At 34.5% G+C, this 17,766-nt stretch overlaps 2 protein-coding genes across 2 annotated transcripts; one reads left to right on the top strand and one right to left on the bottom strand.

Annotated features, from left to right (window-relative positions):
• Positions 1 to 656: 656 nt before the first annotated feature.
• Positions 657 to 2,520, bottom strand: GCK72_015943 (uncharacterized protein; the record flags this gene model as incomplete). The annotated part of the gene is made up of 4 exons (XM_003090510.2): positions 657 to 738; positions 909 to 1,022; positions 2,091 to 2,202; positions 2,457 to 2,520. 4 exons carry the CDS (start codon positions 2,518 to 2,520, stop codon positions 657 to 659), a joined length of 372 nt encoding a protein of 123 aa, XP_003090558.2.
• Positions 2,521 to 13,367: 10,847 nt separating this feature from the next.
• Positions 13,368 to 14,650, top strand: GCK72_015942 (uncharacterized protein; the record flags this gene model as incomplete). Its single annotated transcript, XM_003092323.2, has 4 exons — positions 13,368 to 13,502; positions 13,556 to 13,651; positions 14,273 to 14,446; positions 14,492 to 14,650. The coding sequence occupies 4 exons, from the start codon at positions 13,368 to 13,370 to the stop codon at positions 14,648 to 14,650; spliced, it is 564 nt and encodes a 187-aa protein (XP_003092371.2).
• Between the last annotated feature and the right edge of the window lie 3,116 nt (positions 14,651 to 17,766).

The raw sequence follows: 17,766 nt of genomic DNA, 5'->3' as shown, positions 1-17,766 counted from the left end.
TTTTTCAAAAATTTACCGTAATAGTTCCGGAACACCGTGAGACGGTGGATAACAGTATGAATACAACAATATGGATTGAAAACTCTGAAATTTTGAAAATTTTTTTCGTCTGAAACAGTTAACTTTACCCTCGAAAAGTTCGAAAAACCCGTTTTCACTTTTTGTGGCGTCTAGGGTTACGGTAGACTCGATATATCTGGAATATAGATCGGTAGATCAACTTGTTTATGTGAGGGTGTGCAAGTGCGCTCTAGTGAACAAGTGGTGAAGAAATTTTTTCAAAAATTTTGAACGTAATCAGTATTTTCATAACTTGCATGTACTTAAATCTGGAATCCTGAGTCTGTCTGTGTGTCTGTGTGTCTGTGTGTCTGGATGTCCGGATAAAAAAAGCAAAAAAAGTTTATTTCATAAGATAAAGCAGTGACGGGACCCGAAATGACATTGAAAAGTAGGAAAAAAAGGGGATTTAAAGCATCTGCGCTCTACTGGACTTTTCAAAAATTTTGAAAAATAATTTGGCGGGAATTTATATTTTTCAAAAAATATTTCAAAAAATGTTTTTTTTTTCAATATTTTCAAAACCCCGCTAAAATTCATTTTTTTGTCTAGTAGAGCACGTTTGCACATATAATTTTTTTTTTGTAAATTATCGATTATTTCCGCCCAGTTGGCGGATTTGTGAGAATACACTCGACGGAAGTGAGCACCAGCGTTGAGCCATCACGAGTGAATGTCCTAAAAAAATTGGGAGGGTTTTCATGAGTTTTATAATGAAAAATAAGAGTTTTGGGTGGAAAAATCAGGTTTTTCGACCTAAAAATCATAAAAATCGGCTTAAAAAAATTTTCAAAAATTTTTTTTTTCTAAATTTTTTTTCTAAAATTTTTTTTGTCTGAAACCCTTACCAACTCCCTCCTGAGCACACAAACGCAGTCGTCGCGGTATTCTGAGCATATTCCAGATAATTAACCTCATTTCCAACAATTGCAGCATATAAGTCCAGGGAGGCGTCTGTGGTACTGTAAAAAAGTTTTTTTTCGGAAAAAAATTTGAAAAAATTTGAATTTGGCGCCAAAAAAATGTGGCACGCCTTACGACAATTTGCGTACTTTTGGTTAAAAAAACTGTAAAATGTGAAAAAAAACGAAGAAAAAGTAATAAGCAAAAAAAAATTTGAAAAACAAATTTTTGAAAAAAAAATTCTGCGTCATACTGTAGCAGCAAGCAGTACTGTAGTTTTTCAGGTATACTGTAGCAATCAGCCATTCAGGAGTACTGTAGGAATACTGTAGATTTCCTTTGTCACGGTTACTGTAGCTTTGGAGGGTACTGTAGCAGAGCAATGAAGTAGAAATGCTGGGAGTACTGTAGCTGTAGAGGATTACTGTAGATATCCAGGATTACTGTAGAAGAAGAGTACTGTAGAGGGTTACTGTAGTTTTTGAGAGAATACTGTAGCATGGTGAGACCAGGGGTACTGTAGATTTTCAAGTTTCAAAGTGGAGAGAGGATTACTGTAGCTTCATAAGGAGTACTGTAGGCATACGGTAGTTTTGGAGGGTACTGTAGCTATCCGGGAATACTGTAGAAGAGTACTGTAGCTAGGAAGATCCAATTTTTGTAAAATTTCGAGTAAAACCACCAGGAGGATCAAAAAATTTTTTCGAAAATTTTTGAAATTTTTTTTTTGAAACAGTAATATTTTGCAATCGCGCTCCACTGCAAATTTGTGAACTGGAGGGTACTGTAGCTATCCAAGAATACTGTAGAAGAGTACTGTAGCCATGAAGATCCAATTTTTGTAAAATTTCGAGTAAAACCACCAGGAGGATCAAAATTTTCGAAAAAGATTTTTTTGAAATTTTTTTTTTGAAACAGTAATTTTTTGCAAACACGCTCCACTGCTAATTTGTATTCCGGAGGTTACTGTAGCTATCCAGGAATACTATAGAAGAGTACTGTAGCCAGGAAAATGGTGAAGATTCGACTAAAGTCACCGGGAAAACCGAAAATTTTTTCGAAAAAAATTTTTTTTTGAAATTTTTTTGCAGCAATCGCGCTCCACCGCAAATTTTTTGTAAACTCACGAGCAAGTGGCCGTCGCTGTGGTCCGACACGTGTTGCTATCGTACGCAAACGTCATTGCTCCATCCGGGAATGCACTATTCGTCAGAATCAATGGCACTTCTGGACAGCAATCTGCAACAAAAAAAAATCAATTTTTCCAAAAAATTGTGCTCCAAGAGTCGCTACTCAGTGAATTGTGAAAGTGCGCTCTACCGGACTCAGACTCAGTCCAGTAGAGCGCGTTTGCAACTCACCAGTGGGGGCAATAGTGGTAGTGGTAGTGGTGGTGGTGGTGCCTGAATGTGTGTACAGTAGGAAAAAGGGGCGTGGCTTAAGGAGTTGTGGACATCCGGACAGACAGACAGATGGACATTGAAATGACTAACCTGTGGGAGCTGGTGTGGCGCCTGGTATCGTTTGAAGACATCCTGATGTCATTGGTATCATCATCCTGAGGATGAGAAGGGACACCTGAAATAGTAAAATTGTGGACATCCGGACAAACTGATGGACAGACAGACACACAGACAAAAGTTTATTTGAGTGGTAAATAACAACGTTTAGGAACGATTTTTTTGGAATTTTTTGAAACAGAAAAAAAAAATTTTTAGTCCGTTTTGCAGAAGATGTCTGTCTGTGTGTCCGGATGTCCGGATGTCCATCTGTCTGTGAGTCTGTTTGTCCAAATTCTGCAGGTGGTTATCCAGAACGTTCACTATCAAAAAAAGTAAAAAGATTTTTTTCATCAAATTTTTGAAACAGTACATTTATGGTAGATTGACATCCGAACAGTTAGCCTTAAGTGTCTGTCTGTGTGCTCGGATGTCCGGATGTCCATCTGTCTGTGTGTCTGTCTTGTCCGAATTCCAAAATGAAATTGATGACATAATCAAGAAAAATTATTCGAAAAATTAAAAAAACAAATTTTGAAACAGTAACTTTTGGTGGACTTCAGACTTCGGACATCCGGACATCCGGATCTACAGACACACAGACAGACAGACGTCCGTTCTTTAAGGAAATCCCATTATTTGTTTCAAATTCAAAAAAAAAATCAAAAAAGAAAATTTTGAAACAGTAACTTTTGGTGGACTTCAAAGCACAGAGTACAGATGTCCGGATGTCCATCTTTCTGTGCGTCTGTTTGTCCGGATTTCCTTAAAGGGCTGAGTGAGTTCAGTAAGAAAGGGATTCTAATAGTGTCTTTACGGAAAACAACTCGAAACAAGTTTTCAGAAATTTTTGAAACAGTAATTTTTCAGATTTTCTGTCTGTGTGTTGACTTGTCCGAATTCCACAATAAAAATAAAAATTACCATTAGAAAATTGCTTTAAAATTAAGATACCATTAAGAAAAAAGTTATTCAAAAAATAAATCAAAAAATTTTGAAACAGTAATTTTAGGTGGGCATCAGAGCAGACAGTCAAGAGTCTTAAGTGTCTATCTGTCTGTCTATCTGTGTGTCCGAATGTCCCCCATTCAAAAACTCACTATAATCATTCCCGAGCACCGGGAAGCGGCGGATAAGAAGAGCCAGTGGACGAGAAGAAAAACGTCAAAATTCTGAAAAACTGTTTGGCGTTACAAGTTAGGAATAGAGAAAATAACGAGAAAATGAAAAAAAAAGTAGAGGTCAGCAATTTCAACCTATTCTACAACCTTAAAATCGTTATTTTTCTCTGATATTCATTTATTTTCTCTATCAATCATTTTCTAACGTACTCGCAAACCGGGGCGGAACGGACCGGCGCGTAACTCGCGTCAAACTAAACATTACAAGCTGAAAAATATACCAAAATGTAGATCTCGACGAGTTCTTCTCCATGACCCACCACGGGCCGGATGACTACTCGTTAATGTGCCGCGGGCCGGGCTAGAATCGCTTTTTTGGCCATTTTCGCGTTTTTTGGCTAATTTTCCCGGCCCGCGGCACGTTAATAACTAGCCATCCGGCTCGTAGCAGGTCATGGACATAGAACTCGTCGAGATCTACATTTTAGTATATTTTTCAGCTCATAATATTGAGTTTGAAGCGAGTTACGCGGCGGCCCGTTTTGGCCCGGTTTGCAAGTATGTTTTCTAAACATACAGGTACTGTAATTTTTAGTCCAAATTTCACAAAAATCTTCCAATTTTCTACAAAATTCTCACTTATTTCTACTGTTTCAGCCACTTTCTTATGGCTATTAAACTATTTCTGCAGAATTTTTATATCAGATTCGAAATCTACTAACTCGAAATTGTTAGAGGCCAAATTCTTGTTGGGTTTAGTTAGGTAGAAATATCGAAAATTTACTAAAAATTGACCAAATTTTTAGATTTTTGGGTTTTAAGGAGTCTATTTGAGGTGTTGTACATTCATTTTTATAAGTAAATCTAGTAAAACAACCAAATTTAAAAAAAAATTGACCACAGAACAATTAATTACTGCTAAAAATAACTGTTCCCAGCATAAGTAAGTGGTTGAAACTGTAAGAATAGGTTTTTAAATTGGTAAAATTTGTGGAAAAACTACAAAAACGGTACCTGTAGCTTTGGAAAATGACTGATAAAGAAAATGAGTGAAAATCGAAAAGAAAATTATTGTTTTTAGGTGGTTAAGGCTGTAGAATATGCTGAAATCGCTGAAAACCGGTTGAGTGATTTTAAGGTAATCTTGTGCTCTTTCAAACGACTCAAGGATTTGGCACCTGATACTTTCAAGTCCGTAAATTACGAATATGAAATAAAAATCTGAAAAATCCTTCCGTGAACCAAGTTATGAGCCGTTAATTTAATGACTACGTATAACTCTGCTCAGAGAAGGATTCTGCATAATTTTGTTTCAGATTTGGAATCTACGGAGTCAACAGTACCTGGATGGCCAAATTCTTTTAAATTCTAACTGTTTCAAAAACACTTCCTATAGTTAGGCACAATATCTGTTGTCAATTAATCCATCAACACGCGTACCCTTGAAATTCCAGTGTATTCTACACTCCCGAGAACCTAAAACACCTTAAAACTCAAAAAATCCAAAAATTTCACAACTGTTTCAATAATTTTAGAAAGCTGGGCACAGTATCTATTGCCAATTTCGCCTTTATACCATTGGTCAATTTTCGTCATTTCTGCCTATTCTACATCCTTAAAGGACAGTCCTCCTTTAAAGGGATATGACTTCAGTCCTCCTTTTACCCCAAATAAAAATCCATTAAAAATTCTGACTGTTTCAAAAAAATGTATTAAAGTTAAGCACAATAATTATAGTCAATTGGCTTTCTAAATCCGCACGTACACCACAAAATTCTGAAATTGAGTCTAAAACTCGCTTAAAACCCACTGAAACCCAAAAAATCCAAATATTTAAGAACTGTTTCAATAATGTTCTAAATGTGGGTACACTATCTATAGTCAATCGTTTTTTTAGTTCACCTTCCTAAAAACCTGGAGATTACCTAGAAATTACAAACTTCTAATTTTACCTTATTCCACACTCTCAAAACCCTAATACTACATCTGAAAATCGCTTAAAACTCTCTGAAACCCACTGAAACCCGAAAAACCCAAAAATTTAAAAACTGTTTCAATAATTTTCTAAATGTGGGTACGGTATCTATAGTCAGTCTCGCGTTAGTTCACATTCCTAAAAACCTGGAGATCACCTAGAAATCATAGAAATTCCAATTTTACCTTATTCTACACCCTGAAAATCGCTTAAAACTCTCTGAAACTCAAAAAATCCAAAATGTATAAAACTGTTTCACTGATTCTCTAATAATGGGTACAGTATCTATAGTCAATCGTTTTTTTAGTTCACCTTCCTAAAAACCTGGAGATTACCTAGAAATCATAAAAATTCTAACTTTACCGTATTCTACACCCTCAAAACCCTAAACCCGTCTGAAAATCGCTTAAAACTCTCTGAAAATCCAAAAAAATTCAAACATTTCCCAACTAAACAATAATTTAGTAAAAATAAAATTTACTAAAGCTGGGTACAGTATCTATTGCCAATTCCGACGTTATCCAAAAGTTTGGTCAATTTTCATCATTTCTGCCTATTCTACATCTTTCAAATAAAAATCCCTTAAAAATTTAAAAATTCTAACTGTTTCAAACAATTATTCTAAGCTTTGCACAATATCTGTAGTCAATTCTTTGTCTAGATTTTGTACATCTCAAAATTTAAAAAAAGATCCAAAACTGAGTCTGAAAACGGTTTAAAATCATGTGAAACCCAAAAAATCCAAAAATTTCCCAATTGTTTCAATAATTTACTAAAGCTGGGTACAGTATATGTAGTTAATTCACCGAATATTTCATTAATTCTCGTTATGAATTCTACACCTTTAACAATTTAAGACTTCCTTAAAATCACAAAAATTCCAATTTTACCTTATTCTACACTCTCAACCACCTAAAAACCACTTAAAAACCGCCTGAAAATCGCTTAAAACCCTCTGAAACTCAAAAAACCCAAGTATTCCCCAACTGTTTCAATAATTTTAGATAGCTGGGTACAGTATCTATTGCGAATTTCGCTTTTATCCAAAATTTGGTCAATTTTCGTCATTTCTGCCTATTCTACATCTTTTACAACCTAAGACTACCTAAAAAATCACAAAAATTCCAATTTTACCTCATTCTACACCCTCAAAACCCTAAAATCGTTTAAAACTCTCTGAAACCCTCTCGAACCCAAAAAATTCAAATAGTTAAAAACTGTTTCAATAATTTACTAAAGCTGGGCACAGTATCTATAGTCAATCGTTCATTAGTTAACCTTCCTAAAAACCTGGAGATCACCTAGAAATCATAAAAATTCTAACTCTACCTTATTTTACACTCTCAAAACCCTAAAACTACCTCCGAACATCGCTTAAAACCCACTGAAACCCGAAAAAACCAAAAAAAAACCAAAAAATTAAAAACTGTTTCAATAATTTACTAAAGAGCTGGGCACAGTATCTAATGCCAATTTTGCTTTTATCGAAACGTTGGTCAATTTTTGTCATTTCTGCCTATTCTACATCCTTAACAACCCCAAATAAAAATTCCTTAAAAATGCTAACGGTTTCAAAAAAATGTATTAAAGTTAAGCACAATAATTGTAGTCAATTGGCTTTCTAAATCCGCAAGTACACCACAAAATTCTAAACTTGTGTCTGAAAATCGCTTGAAACCTCTGAAAATCCAAAACCCAAAAAAAATTCACAGCTGTTTCAATACTTTTTTAAAGAGCTGGGCACAGTATATGTAGTCAATATGATCCTTTATCAATTTTCGTTGTTTTCACCTATTTTACACCTTTAACAGCCTAAGACCACCAAACACTTTCAAAAACACTTCCTATAGTTAGACACAATATCTGTTGTCAATTAATCCATCAACACGCGTACCCTTGAAATTCCAGTGTATTCTACACTCCCGAGAACCTAAAACACCTTAAAACTCAAAAAATCCAAAAATTTAAAAACTGTTTCAATAATTTTAGAAAGCTGGGTACAGTATCTATTGCCAATTTTGCCTTTATACCATATTTGGTCAATTTTCGTCCTTTCTGTCTATTCTACATCCTTAACAACCTCAAATAAATATCCCTTTAAAATTTTAAAATTCTTACGGTTTCAAAATAATTACCTAAAGTTAAGCACAATAATTGTAGTCAATTGGCTTTCTAAATCCGCAAGGACACCACAAAATTTTAAAACTGAGTCTAGAACTCTCTGAAACCCACTGAAACCCAAAAAATCCAAATATTTAAAAACTGTTTCAATAATTTTCTAAATGTGGGTACAGTATCTATAGTCAATCGTTCATTAGTTCACATTCCTAAAAACCTGAAGATTAATTGGAAATCACAAAATTCCAATTTTACCTTATTCCACACCCTCAAAACCCTAAAACTACATCTGAAAATCGCTTTAAACTCTCTGAAACGCTCTGAAACCCAAAAAAAAATCCAAAAATTTATAAAACTGTTTCACTGATTCTCTAATAATGGGTACAGTATCTATAGTGAATCTTGCAATTATTCACCTTCCTAAAAACCTGGAGATTACCTAGAAATCATAAGAATTCTAACTTTACCGTATTCTACACCCTCAAAAACCTAACACTACCTCTGAAAATGTCATAAAACCCACTGAAACTCAAAAAAAGCAAAAAATTTAAAACTGTTTCAATAATTTTAGAAAGCTGGGCATAGTATCTATTGCCAATTTTGCTTTTATCCAAAATTTTGGTCAATTTTCATTATTTCTGCCTCTAAAACCCAAAAATAAACTAAAAAATAAATAGAAACAGTGGAAAGTGAAACTCAAAATGAAGCTAAAAGTAGTGAAAATCGAAAATCGAAAAAGGAACAAAAGTAGCAAAGAAAGTGGAAATAGGGGGAGGTCAGAAAGTGGGTCTCGAGCGGATTATCTCTTAATTGCTCTTCTTCTTTGGATCCTCCGGAAAGGGGGGAATCTGATCCCCCTTTTCTCCAGGGAGAGTCTCCAGAATAGGGGGACCGTAGATCGTCTCCTGTCTACACTTTGATCTGTACTCTAAGAATTTCTAATCCCCCTCCCCCTTATTATCCAAATGTACTTCTCTGTATGGAGGGACATTTTAAAACCTGACATTTTTGACCTAAAAACAAGATTTTCTTAATTTTTTGACCTAAAATTTGGAAAATGCAGCGAAAACTACCTTGGAAACCATAAAAAACACAAGATTGGTAATGGCCGACTTTTTCAATTCTCTGGGCCATAACGCCTTGAAAATTGATCATAAATACTATAAACTCAAAATTTTGATCAAAACCAGTTCAAAAATCGGTTTTCTCATCAAAATTCAGATCCGGAACATCTAAAAATCATCAAAAATGGTCGATTTTGATTGGTGGCCGAACTTCTTCATCGGTGGCCTAGAAAATTCAAAAACTCGGCCACCACTAAAATGCTTGTTTTTTTCTTGTTTTTAGACTAGTTTTTGCTGAAATTCACAAATTTCTAGGCTAGAAATCGTGAAAAACCAGTTTTTTAGTCGAAAAATCGAGTTGGCCAAGCTTTTGAATTTTCTAGGCCACCAAAATTGACTAAAATTACTGTGAAAATTGTTTTTTTTTTTGTCAAAACCAATTAAAAAATCGGTTTTCTCATCAAAATTCAGGTCGAGAGCATCTAAAAATCGTGAAAAACGCGTTGTGGCCGAACTTTTTCAACGGTGGCCTAGAAAATTCAAAAACTCGGCCACCACTAAAATTTTCGGTTTTTTATTGTTTTTCGACTAGTTTTTGCTGAATTTTCCAAATTTTATTGTTAGAAACTGTGAAAATCTCATTTGAAAAATTTTCTGTTTCAAAAATTATCAATTATTTTTACAACGCAGAATAACTTCAATTGCAAGTTAATGTGTTCCAAAATAGTAGATAGTTAAACCACCAAAACTTAATTACTAGGTACAGTAATCCGGACTACACTCTATTCATTCTTCCGTCCATAAAGATGGGGATTTATTTTACAACCCTTCCATTTCCCTCTTCTTTCCAATTTCTTGGCTAACGGACAATAGGATTCCGGGGAAGACTAGCAGAGCTGAGCGGAAGTAAAGACGGAAGTGAAACTGACAACAATTAGACAAAGTTAATTAGTTAATTAGTATCCATTGGCCCTGCTCAAAGGGTAGTTATACCTTCAATACAATATTGTAATTCATGCAACAAAAAAAAACTTTTTCTGTTTCAAAAAAATTTCAAATTATAAGTATTCCAGTATTTTTTGATCATTTTATCAGATTTTTGACAATTGTCTTCAGGAATCCAAGATATGTGACTAATATTTAAATTTTGATGTTTTGATTGAATTTGCAGTGATCTTTTTTTTTGTAGCAATATGAAGTAACAAGCCAAAAAATTATTTGTTTTGAAATATTAATTTAGCTTAATCACTAAATCCATTGCTTTCAATATTTCTCTTACGATAATAACACTCACTGAAACAGTGAAATAATTACTGTTTCACTATACAATTAATAAGTACAATTAATAAGATTGTATTAATTTCTGAAGGTATTGTCAAATGAAAAGGAGTATCCAAAAAAATCATGAATGATTTTGCTTCACATTATAATGTATGCAAAGTCGAATTTCTAGGCCACCCAATTTTCTTCGGCCATTTCACTGACCAAACTTTCCGTCGCTCGCTTTCAGCGGGTTGTGGACCGAATTGAAAATTCTTGAACTATGAAAATGAACTCATCATACATTATGATACTAAAATATCCTAACCGACTACAATACGCCTTTGAGTTTATATTGAGTACCATTTCTATTTTGGAAAATTAAATACTGACCCCCTAAATAGCTTCTCTGCCTCTCAAGGATACTGAAGGTCTTCAAAACAAAGTGCACTTTCGAATTCATTGTTTTTAAAAATGTTACTGTTTCAAAATGTTATCATTCTAGAGAGATCACATTTTTCTCACTGCAGTATCGAATACTTTTCTAATAAAGTGTATCCTATTATTCTGATGTTGTGAAATGAGTGAAACCAGGTTGAAATAATCAAACATTTCAATATTTCCAGACTTGTCAACCGGGCCGAAACGGGCCAAAACGGGCCGGCTCGTAACTCGCGTCAAAATGAATATTATGAGCTGAAAAATATACCAAAATGTAGATCTCGACGAGTTCTATGTCCGTGACCTACTACGGGTCGGATGGCTATTTGTTAATATGCCACGGTCGGGAAAAAGTGCCAAAAACCGCGAAAATGGCCAAAAAAGCCATTCTAGCCCGGCCCGCGGCATATTAACGAACAGCCATCCGGCCCGTAGTAGGTCACAGACATAGAACCCGGTTGACATGTATAAATATTTCAATTTTTAAAAGATTTTCACTCAACATTTTCTACTGTTTCAAGACAAAAGCATAGTTACGTGCATCGACGGCCAACTCGCTTAAAAATCGATACTATGAGCTGAAAAGTATAGAAAATGTAGATCTAGGCGAGTGCTATGTCTGTGATTTAGTACGGGGCTATTTTTTAATATGCCGCGAGCCGGGAAAAAGATTTTTTGAAAACCCAGTGACATATTAGAAAATTAAATAATGTTTTAAAGCATTCCACGTCATCGAATCCCCAAGATCACTACAAAAATTGCTGCCAATAATCAAAACTGCCCGGAATAAAACCGGTACAAATACATAGCAACCGTCAATATAACGTGAGTACCGTGCACTTTGTCTTGAAGACCTACAGTAATCTTCCTGTGAGTAGTCTTCAAAGCAGAGAAGCTTTTCAGGTGGTCAGTACCATTTTTTATTTATCGAAAGGACACAATGTAATACTTCCAGAATTTTCGAAAAACTAATAAAGTTTATATAGAAACAGTAATTATTAAGTTCCGGGTTGTTCTCATTATGGATGGATTTCAATTGGCACAAAAACACTTGTTATGATAATAACACTTTCTGACACAGTAAAATAATTACTGTATCAAAATGAACATAATTAGTTTTAAAAAAATTTCTGAAAGCATTATGAACGGCTTATAAAATAATATATTGCCCCCTGAATAGCTACTCAGGAAGGATACTGAAGGTCTTTAAGGATTGACTGTTTTGATTTGTACCAGATTAAAAAAATGATTTTTGTAGCAATATGTAGTAACAGTGGTTAGGATAAAGGAGACAAAAAATTATCGTAGGTTTTTTATTTTGAGCTCAAAATAAGGTTATAGTCGTGAAAAACTACAGACATTAATCTATATTGTGCATAAAACATATGTGAGAAAGTATTGAAACAGTAGCCTTTTTTCCGGTTTTATTGAATTTTTGTTGAAACTTAAAAAAAAACCCCCTAAAAATCAGAAATCTTCTTTATTTATATAAAAAACTTGTGTCTAAAGAATTTCATTTCCTGAAAAGTTTGAAGTTGGTCAGTGCACATTGTTACAGTGACCAACATTTAGTCAGTGTAAGTTTACACTGACAAACTTCAGCCACTTCTTCAATTTTTTGACTTGAAAATGAGATTTTTGCTATTTTCAAACAAAAAATGTGGACAGTTCACCGAAAACTAGGCTGGAATCCATCAAAAAACGATAGTTTTGGTCGATTTTTCGATATTCTAGGCCACACATAAAAAAGTTCGGCCACAATGCGTTTTTTTTATGTTTTGGGCTTGAATTTTGAGGAAAAAACGGATTTTTCATTGTTTTTGACAGAAAATTTCAATTTTACAGTATGTTCCCCTGTCCTGGTTCAAAACTAACTAACCTTAGCAGTCTCACATTTCTTCACAATCTCCTGACCATCCGCTGTGGTGAAATTCTCGAAATTTATAGTTGCTCCTTTGAATGAGGTAGTTATTGGCTGAAATTCAATTCCAGATAATTAACTATAATTAGCTATCAAATTACCTGACTTTTGAGGCATCACTACAAAAAATCCAATGATACCAAAAAAATCGGCTAAATTTATTAAATTGGCTCCGCGACAATTCGCAACTGCGACGTTTCGCAACTAGGACATTTCGCAACCACGACGTTTCGCAACCATTAAACTAGCAATAGTTTAACCTAGTTTTGTCTAAAAATGGGTCAGATAACTTTTTCTTATATGTAATTATTTTCAAATATGTTCCCAAGCACTCTGGTACACTCAACATTTTTTGCTGACCCAAATATGCAAATGCCCAGTGGTTGCGAAACGTCGTAGTTGCGAAATGTCGCAGTTGCGAAGTGTCGCAGTTGCGAAATGACTAGTTGCGAAATGTCGCAGTTGCGGAATGTCGCGGAGCCATTAAATTTTGGTTCACTTCGATATAGTAATCATTTCCCTATTGCAATGAGTGTTATTATTGTAAGAGAGAGTTCCATGACTTGACTATACATTTCCTACGGTTTTTATTCGTACCAGTTCTATTCCGGGCCGTTCTTTTTAGGTATCATCATTTCATTGTATTATCGCATCTTAAATACTTCTTATGATAATAGGACTCACGGAAACAGTAAAATAATTACTTTAACGGAATTTTTCCTCCCGCCATTTCAAAATCCGTTTATTTTCTTTAGAACTTTTATGCTATGCGCCTTTAAGTTGCACTAAGAATTTGCACGCAGTAATCCCTTGGGTGCGTTGGAGGTGCAGTATTCCTTTTTTGTGACTTTTTGAAAAAAAGATGTTCCTTGAACCTTTTTTCCGTTTTGCTCTTTTCAAGAGGACATTAAACCCCCAGGGACCACTTTTCCCTTTTTTTGACCGCCAGTTTTTTGTTTTTTGCTCCAAAGCATCCCCCTATTTCCACATCCTTCCCTTTTTCAAATGCCAAACTGGAATCCTCTCCCAATTTTTCTTTGCATTACAATTTTCCCCTATTCCTACGCAATCTACCTCCCTACCTACTATTTCAACACCTGCAATGCTAGTGATACCTCAAAAGCCAGGGATTGTCTTACGGTAGGGTAATTTTGATAGGTAGTTATAGTTAATTATCTGGAATTGAAATTCAGCCAGTGACCACATCATTTAAAGGAGCAACTATAAATTTCGAGAATTTCACCACAGATGAAGGTCAGGAGATTGTGAAGAAATGTGAGAGTGCTAAGGTAAGTTGGGGACTAGTTTTCCTTGAATTTGATTTTCTAGGCCACCAAATGGAAAAACTCGGCCACCACCTTTTTTATGCGAATTTTTTCGTTTTTTCAAATTTTAATGGCATACAATTTTGGCCCAGGGACTAGTTTTTCCCAAATTTGGTATTCTAGGCCACTGATGCAAAAACTCGTCGTTTTTGGTCTATTTGTTGAATTGTGGGCTCGTTTTTATGTTTATAAACCGGATTTTCACAAAAATTGAACTCAGGGACTAGTTTTCCTTGAATTTGGTTTTTTAGAACACCAAGTGGAAAACAATTATAGACATAAAAACGAGCGCAAAACTCAACAAGTCGACCAAAAACCGTGGCGGCCTAGTTTTTGCACCGATGGCCTAGAAAACCAAATTTTTGGGAAAACTAGTCCCTGAGCCAAAATTTTATGCGGAAATTGTTTTCGGACGCTCAGAAACACTTGAAATTAAAAAAAAACAAGAACTTTGATCAAAAACAGTGGCGGTCGAGTTTTCCATTTGGTGGCCTAGAAAACCAAATTCATGGAAAACTAGTCCCCGAGTTAAATTTTTATTCCGTTTTCCCCCAACTGACCTTAATTTTCACCATTCTTTTCCAGACGTGCCTCTCAAACCTCCCTTGTCTCGCTGACACTCAAATCTCCAAAATGCTCAATGTGCTCTGTGATGTCACCACCTATTATTTCAATGGGTACGCCGATTGCCAAAAGAAAATGACCACGCCTCCTGCGTGTATGGTAGAGGCTCATGATCTATGGGTACAACTCGGTCAGGTAATTAAAAATTTTTATTTAAAAATAAATTTTTTTTAAATTCAGCTCGAATACCCGTGCTACATCATTGGTACATACCGTGAATGTATCGAAAAGGGTATTACTAACGTGTGTGGAGTGGAGAAATGGAAACCGTGGGTGAAGATAATTGGCGAGTGGAAAATTGCAGACAATGCCAATTGTACTCCAGCTGTTCCGATTTGAAAACTATATTTTGTAATTGCTAAATAAAGACTTTATGTTTTTCTTGGAAAAAATTTTTTTTTTCCATTTCTAAATATAAAAAAATGGCTTGAAACAACCCAAAAAAACTCGACCATCGGTGATTTTGAGTGATTTTTAGGCATTTTTGAACCTTTTTTGAGCTCGGGGACTAGTTTTCCAATAAATTTGGTTTTCTAGGCTACGGCTGAAAAACTCGGTTATTAATTGAAGTTGAGATTTTTCTTCGTTTTTCATGTTTTTGATGCAATTTCCAGCAAATATAGATTTTAAAACATTAATTTGCTACTTGATGGTGTATACAATAAGGTTCAGGCGAATTCAAAATTAAAATAGAAAAAAGTTTTCTGTTTCAATAGTTTTCAAATAAATCATGGTATCTACTTTATTTATTATCTACTTTTTGTGGAAAATCAGTCTCAATATTGTTATTTTCATACTTGTCAACACGGGCCGACACGGGCCGGCTCGTAACTCGCGTCGAAATGAATATTATGAGCAGAAAAATATACCAAAATGAAGATCTCGACGAGTTCTATGTCCGTGACCTACTACGGGCCGGATCTCTATTCGTTAATGTGCCGCGGGCCGGGAAAAAGTGCCAAAAACGCGAAAATTGCCAAAAAAGCCATTTTTTCCCGGCCCGCGGCACATTAACGAATAGGCATCCGGCCCGTAGTGGGTCACGGGCATAGAACTCGTCAAGATCTACATTTTGGTATATTTTTCAGCTCGTTATATTGAGTTTGACGCGAGTTACGAGCCGGCCCGGTTGACAAGTTAGGTTATTTTCCTGTTTCAAACGTAACGTAACTGCAAAACCGTATGGGGAATCATATTCGTTGCCGTTTATTTTTTGAAGGAATTTTAATATTAAATATTTAAAAAAAATCCGTCTATGTTTTTTTCAATACAATGTTTCAAAATGTCATACATATTTGCGGTAAACGATCAAATGATTCATTTTTTCCTTAAAAATTAAAAATTCTCTGAATCAGAAAATGTATTATATAAGATATTGTCTCGGTAAATTAGAATTTTATCTGTTTCAAAATTAAAATTTATTGAAGAAATAAGTCACCACCGCGGTTTTTGCTGAAATTTGGCTGGAATTCCACCGGCTAGAATCGATCAGAAGTTTCAATGGACAGACACCGGCTAGAATCGATCAGAAGTTTCAATGGAATACGACAGTTGATAAATTATAGGCTCAAAACAATTTTGAGTATTAATGCGTATAATCCCAGAAATATGGACATAAAAGAATTTTCACTGTTTTGAAAAATTATCGTTTTTTGTGTCTTTAATTAAATTTCCTTAATTAAAACTGTGGCTGGATCAAAACCAGCCAAACTTGAATTGAGGACTAGTGGATTTTATATATTTACACGGCACGTCTTTCACAACCGCGCTCTACCGAAACCGCGCTCTATTGAAACCGAAGAAAATAGTGTGCGAAATTGAGAGACTCAGAGAAAAAGAGACGAAGGCATTTCGGTGGAGCGCAGTTGTAAGATCTGTGCAAAGCTAATAATGTTTCAAATTTTTTATATCTTGTCTCTCTGATCCTTCTATATTATTTTAATCACTTTTTACGGTTTCAAAGTTTCAAATAATAGATTCTCACAATGATTGTACGGTTCACGGTACAGTTATAGTTATATATATATATATATATCTCAAATTCTAATTCCTGTTAGCAGCAAAACACACTGTTTCAAACAAATCAGATAGCTAATATAAAAATCATTATATAATATTATAATTGCCTTTTGAAGTTATCCCATGATATTAAAACTACATTTTTGTAAAAAAAAACAATTGTTACTGTTTCGGAAAAACTCGAAATGCGGTTTTTATTTTTCTGATTCAGTAATGGTTTCGTTGTCGTCAATTCACTATTTAGGTATGGACGAAATTTGGAACATTTACATGATTATTTTGAAAATTGTGTTATGTAGTTGGTAAACGAAACAGATCAATGAATAAGTTTCACCGTTTCACAAAGTTACAAAACAACCAACAAATTGTTAATTGACTAATCAATGTTTCGCAGGTGTTGGAAAGCATTCTCCATTTTTTAAAAACATTTCTAATAAAATGTCACTCTTTCAAACATTTTCAGTCGCCTAGCTGTTTGTTTTTGACGGGCATAAAATAATAATAATAATTTTGTCAAAAATTTCTGTTTCAAAAATAAAAGATCTCAAAATAGCTGTATATTTTTCAGTTGTTCCGATTTTCTCATTTTGTTATTCCTTACTGTTTTATGGAAACTGTCGCGCCTCTGGACGCGCTTGCTTATTGAATGTGACTTGATTTTATGTTAGAAAAGGCATAAGAACCAGCGAATCAAAGCCGCCCGAGTTATAATCTATGAGCGGTTCTGATTTACGGCTCTTTTTGGAAATTTAATTTGTTCACTGTTACAAAAAATATTGATGTTAGACGGAAACAATTGTGGACAGTTGATCGAATAAATCATTTATCATTGTTCATTCCTAATTTTCATTTCTATATCAGATAACAGAGTTGCGCGTAACTGATTTTTTCAAAAACGGAAGTCGGAAGTCGGAAGTCGGATATCCGCGCAACTCTGCCAGATAACTAAAACAATAAAATAGAGCAAAGAAAGGTCTTTCCAATTATCAAAAATTTCTTTTTTCAATGTGAAAATCAAAGGAAATTCTGAAACAGCAATAAAAAGTTTGTCTGTAAGACAAGTTTTGAGTTTACAAGGCATTTTAATTAAAATTTTCGAAAAAAAAATGAAATTGTACCGCTTGGATATCAATTATTCCTCTGTTTCGAGGAAAGTCTGAGTTCAATTTTTTTCTGTTTCAAAATTTTAGTAAATGTAATTTCAAATATATTTAAATTTGATCAATACATCATAACTTGAAAAAAATAAGGCCTCAAGATTCTCAGTTGCCTAATACTATTTTTTTTGTTCTGTTTCACAAAAAATCCATTTTGATCTAATTTTGAATTTTGCAATGGTATTCCGATATATTTCACTTTCTGAATTTTTTCATTTCTTTATTAAATATCATTCTGCATACACCGTATTTACAACGTGCCTCCTCATAAAATTTCAG

This window comes from Caenorhabditis remanei, chromosome IV (genome assembly GCF_010183535.1).
Source record: "Caenorhabditis remanei strain PX506 chromosome IV, whole genome shotgun sequence".
In the NCBI taxonomy this organism is placed as follows: Eukaryota; Metazoa; Nematoda; class Chromadorea; order Rhabditida; family Rhabditidae; genus Caenorhabditis; species Caenorhabditis remanei.
This window is presented reverse-complemented; position numbering and strand designations above follow the sequence as displayed.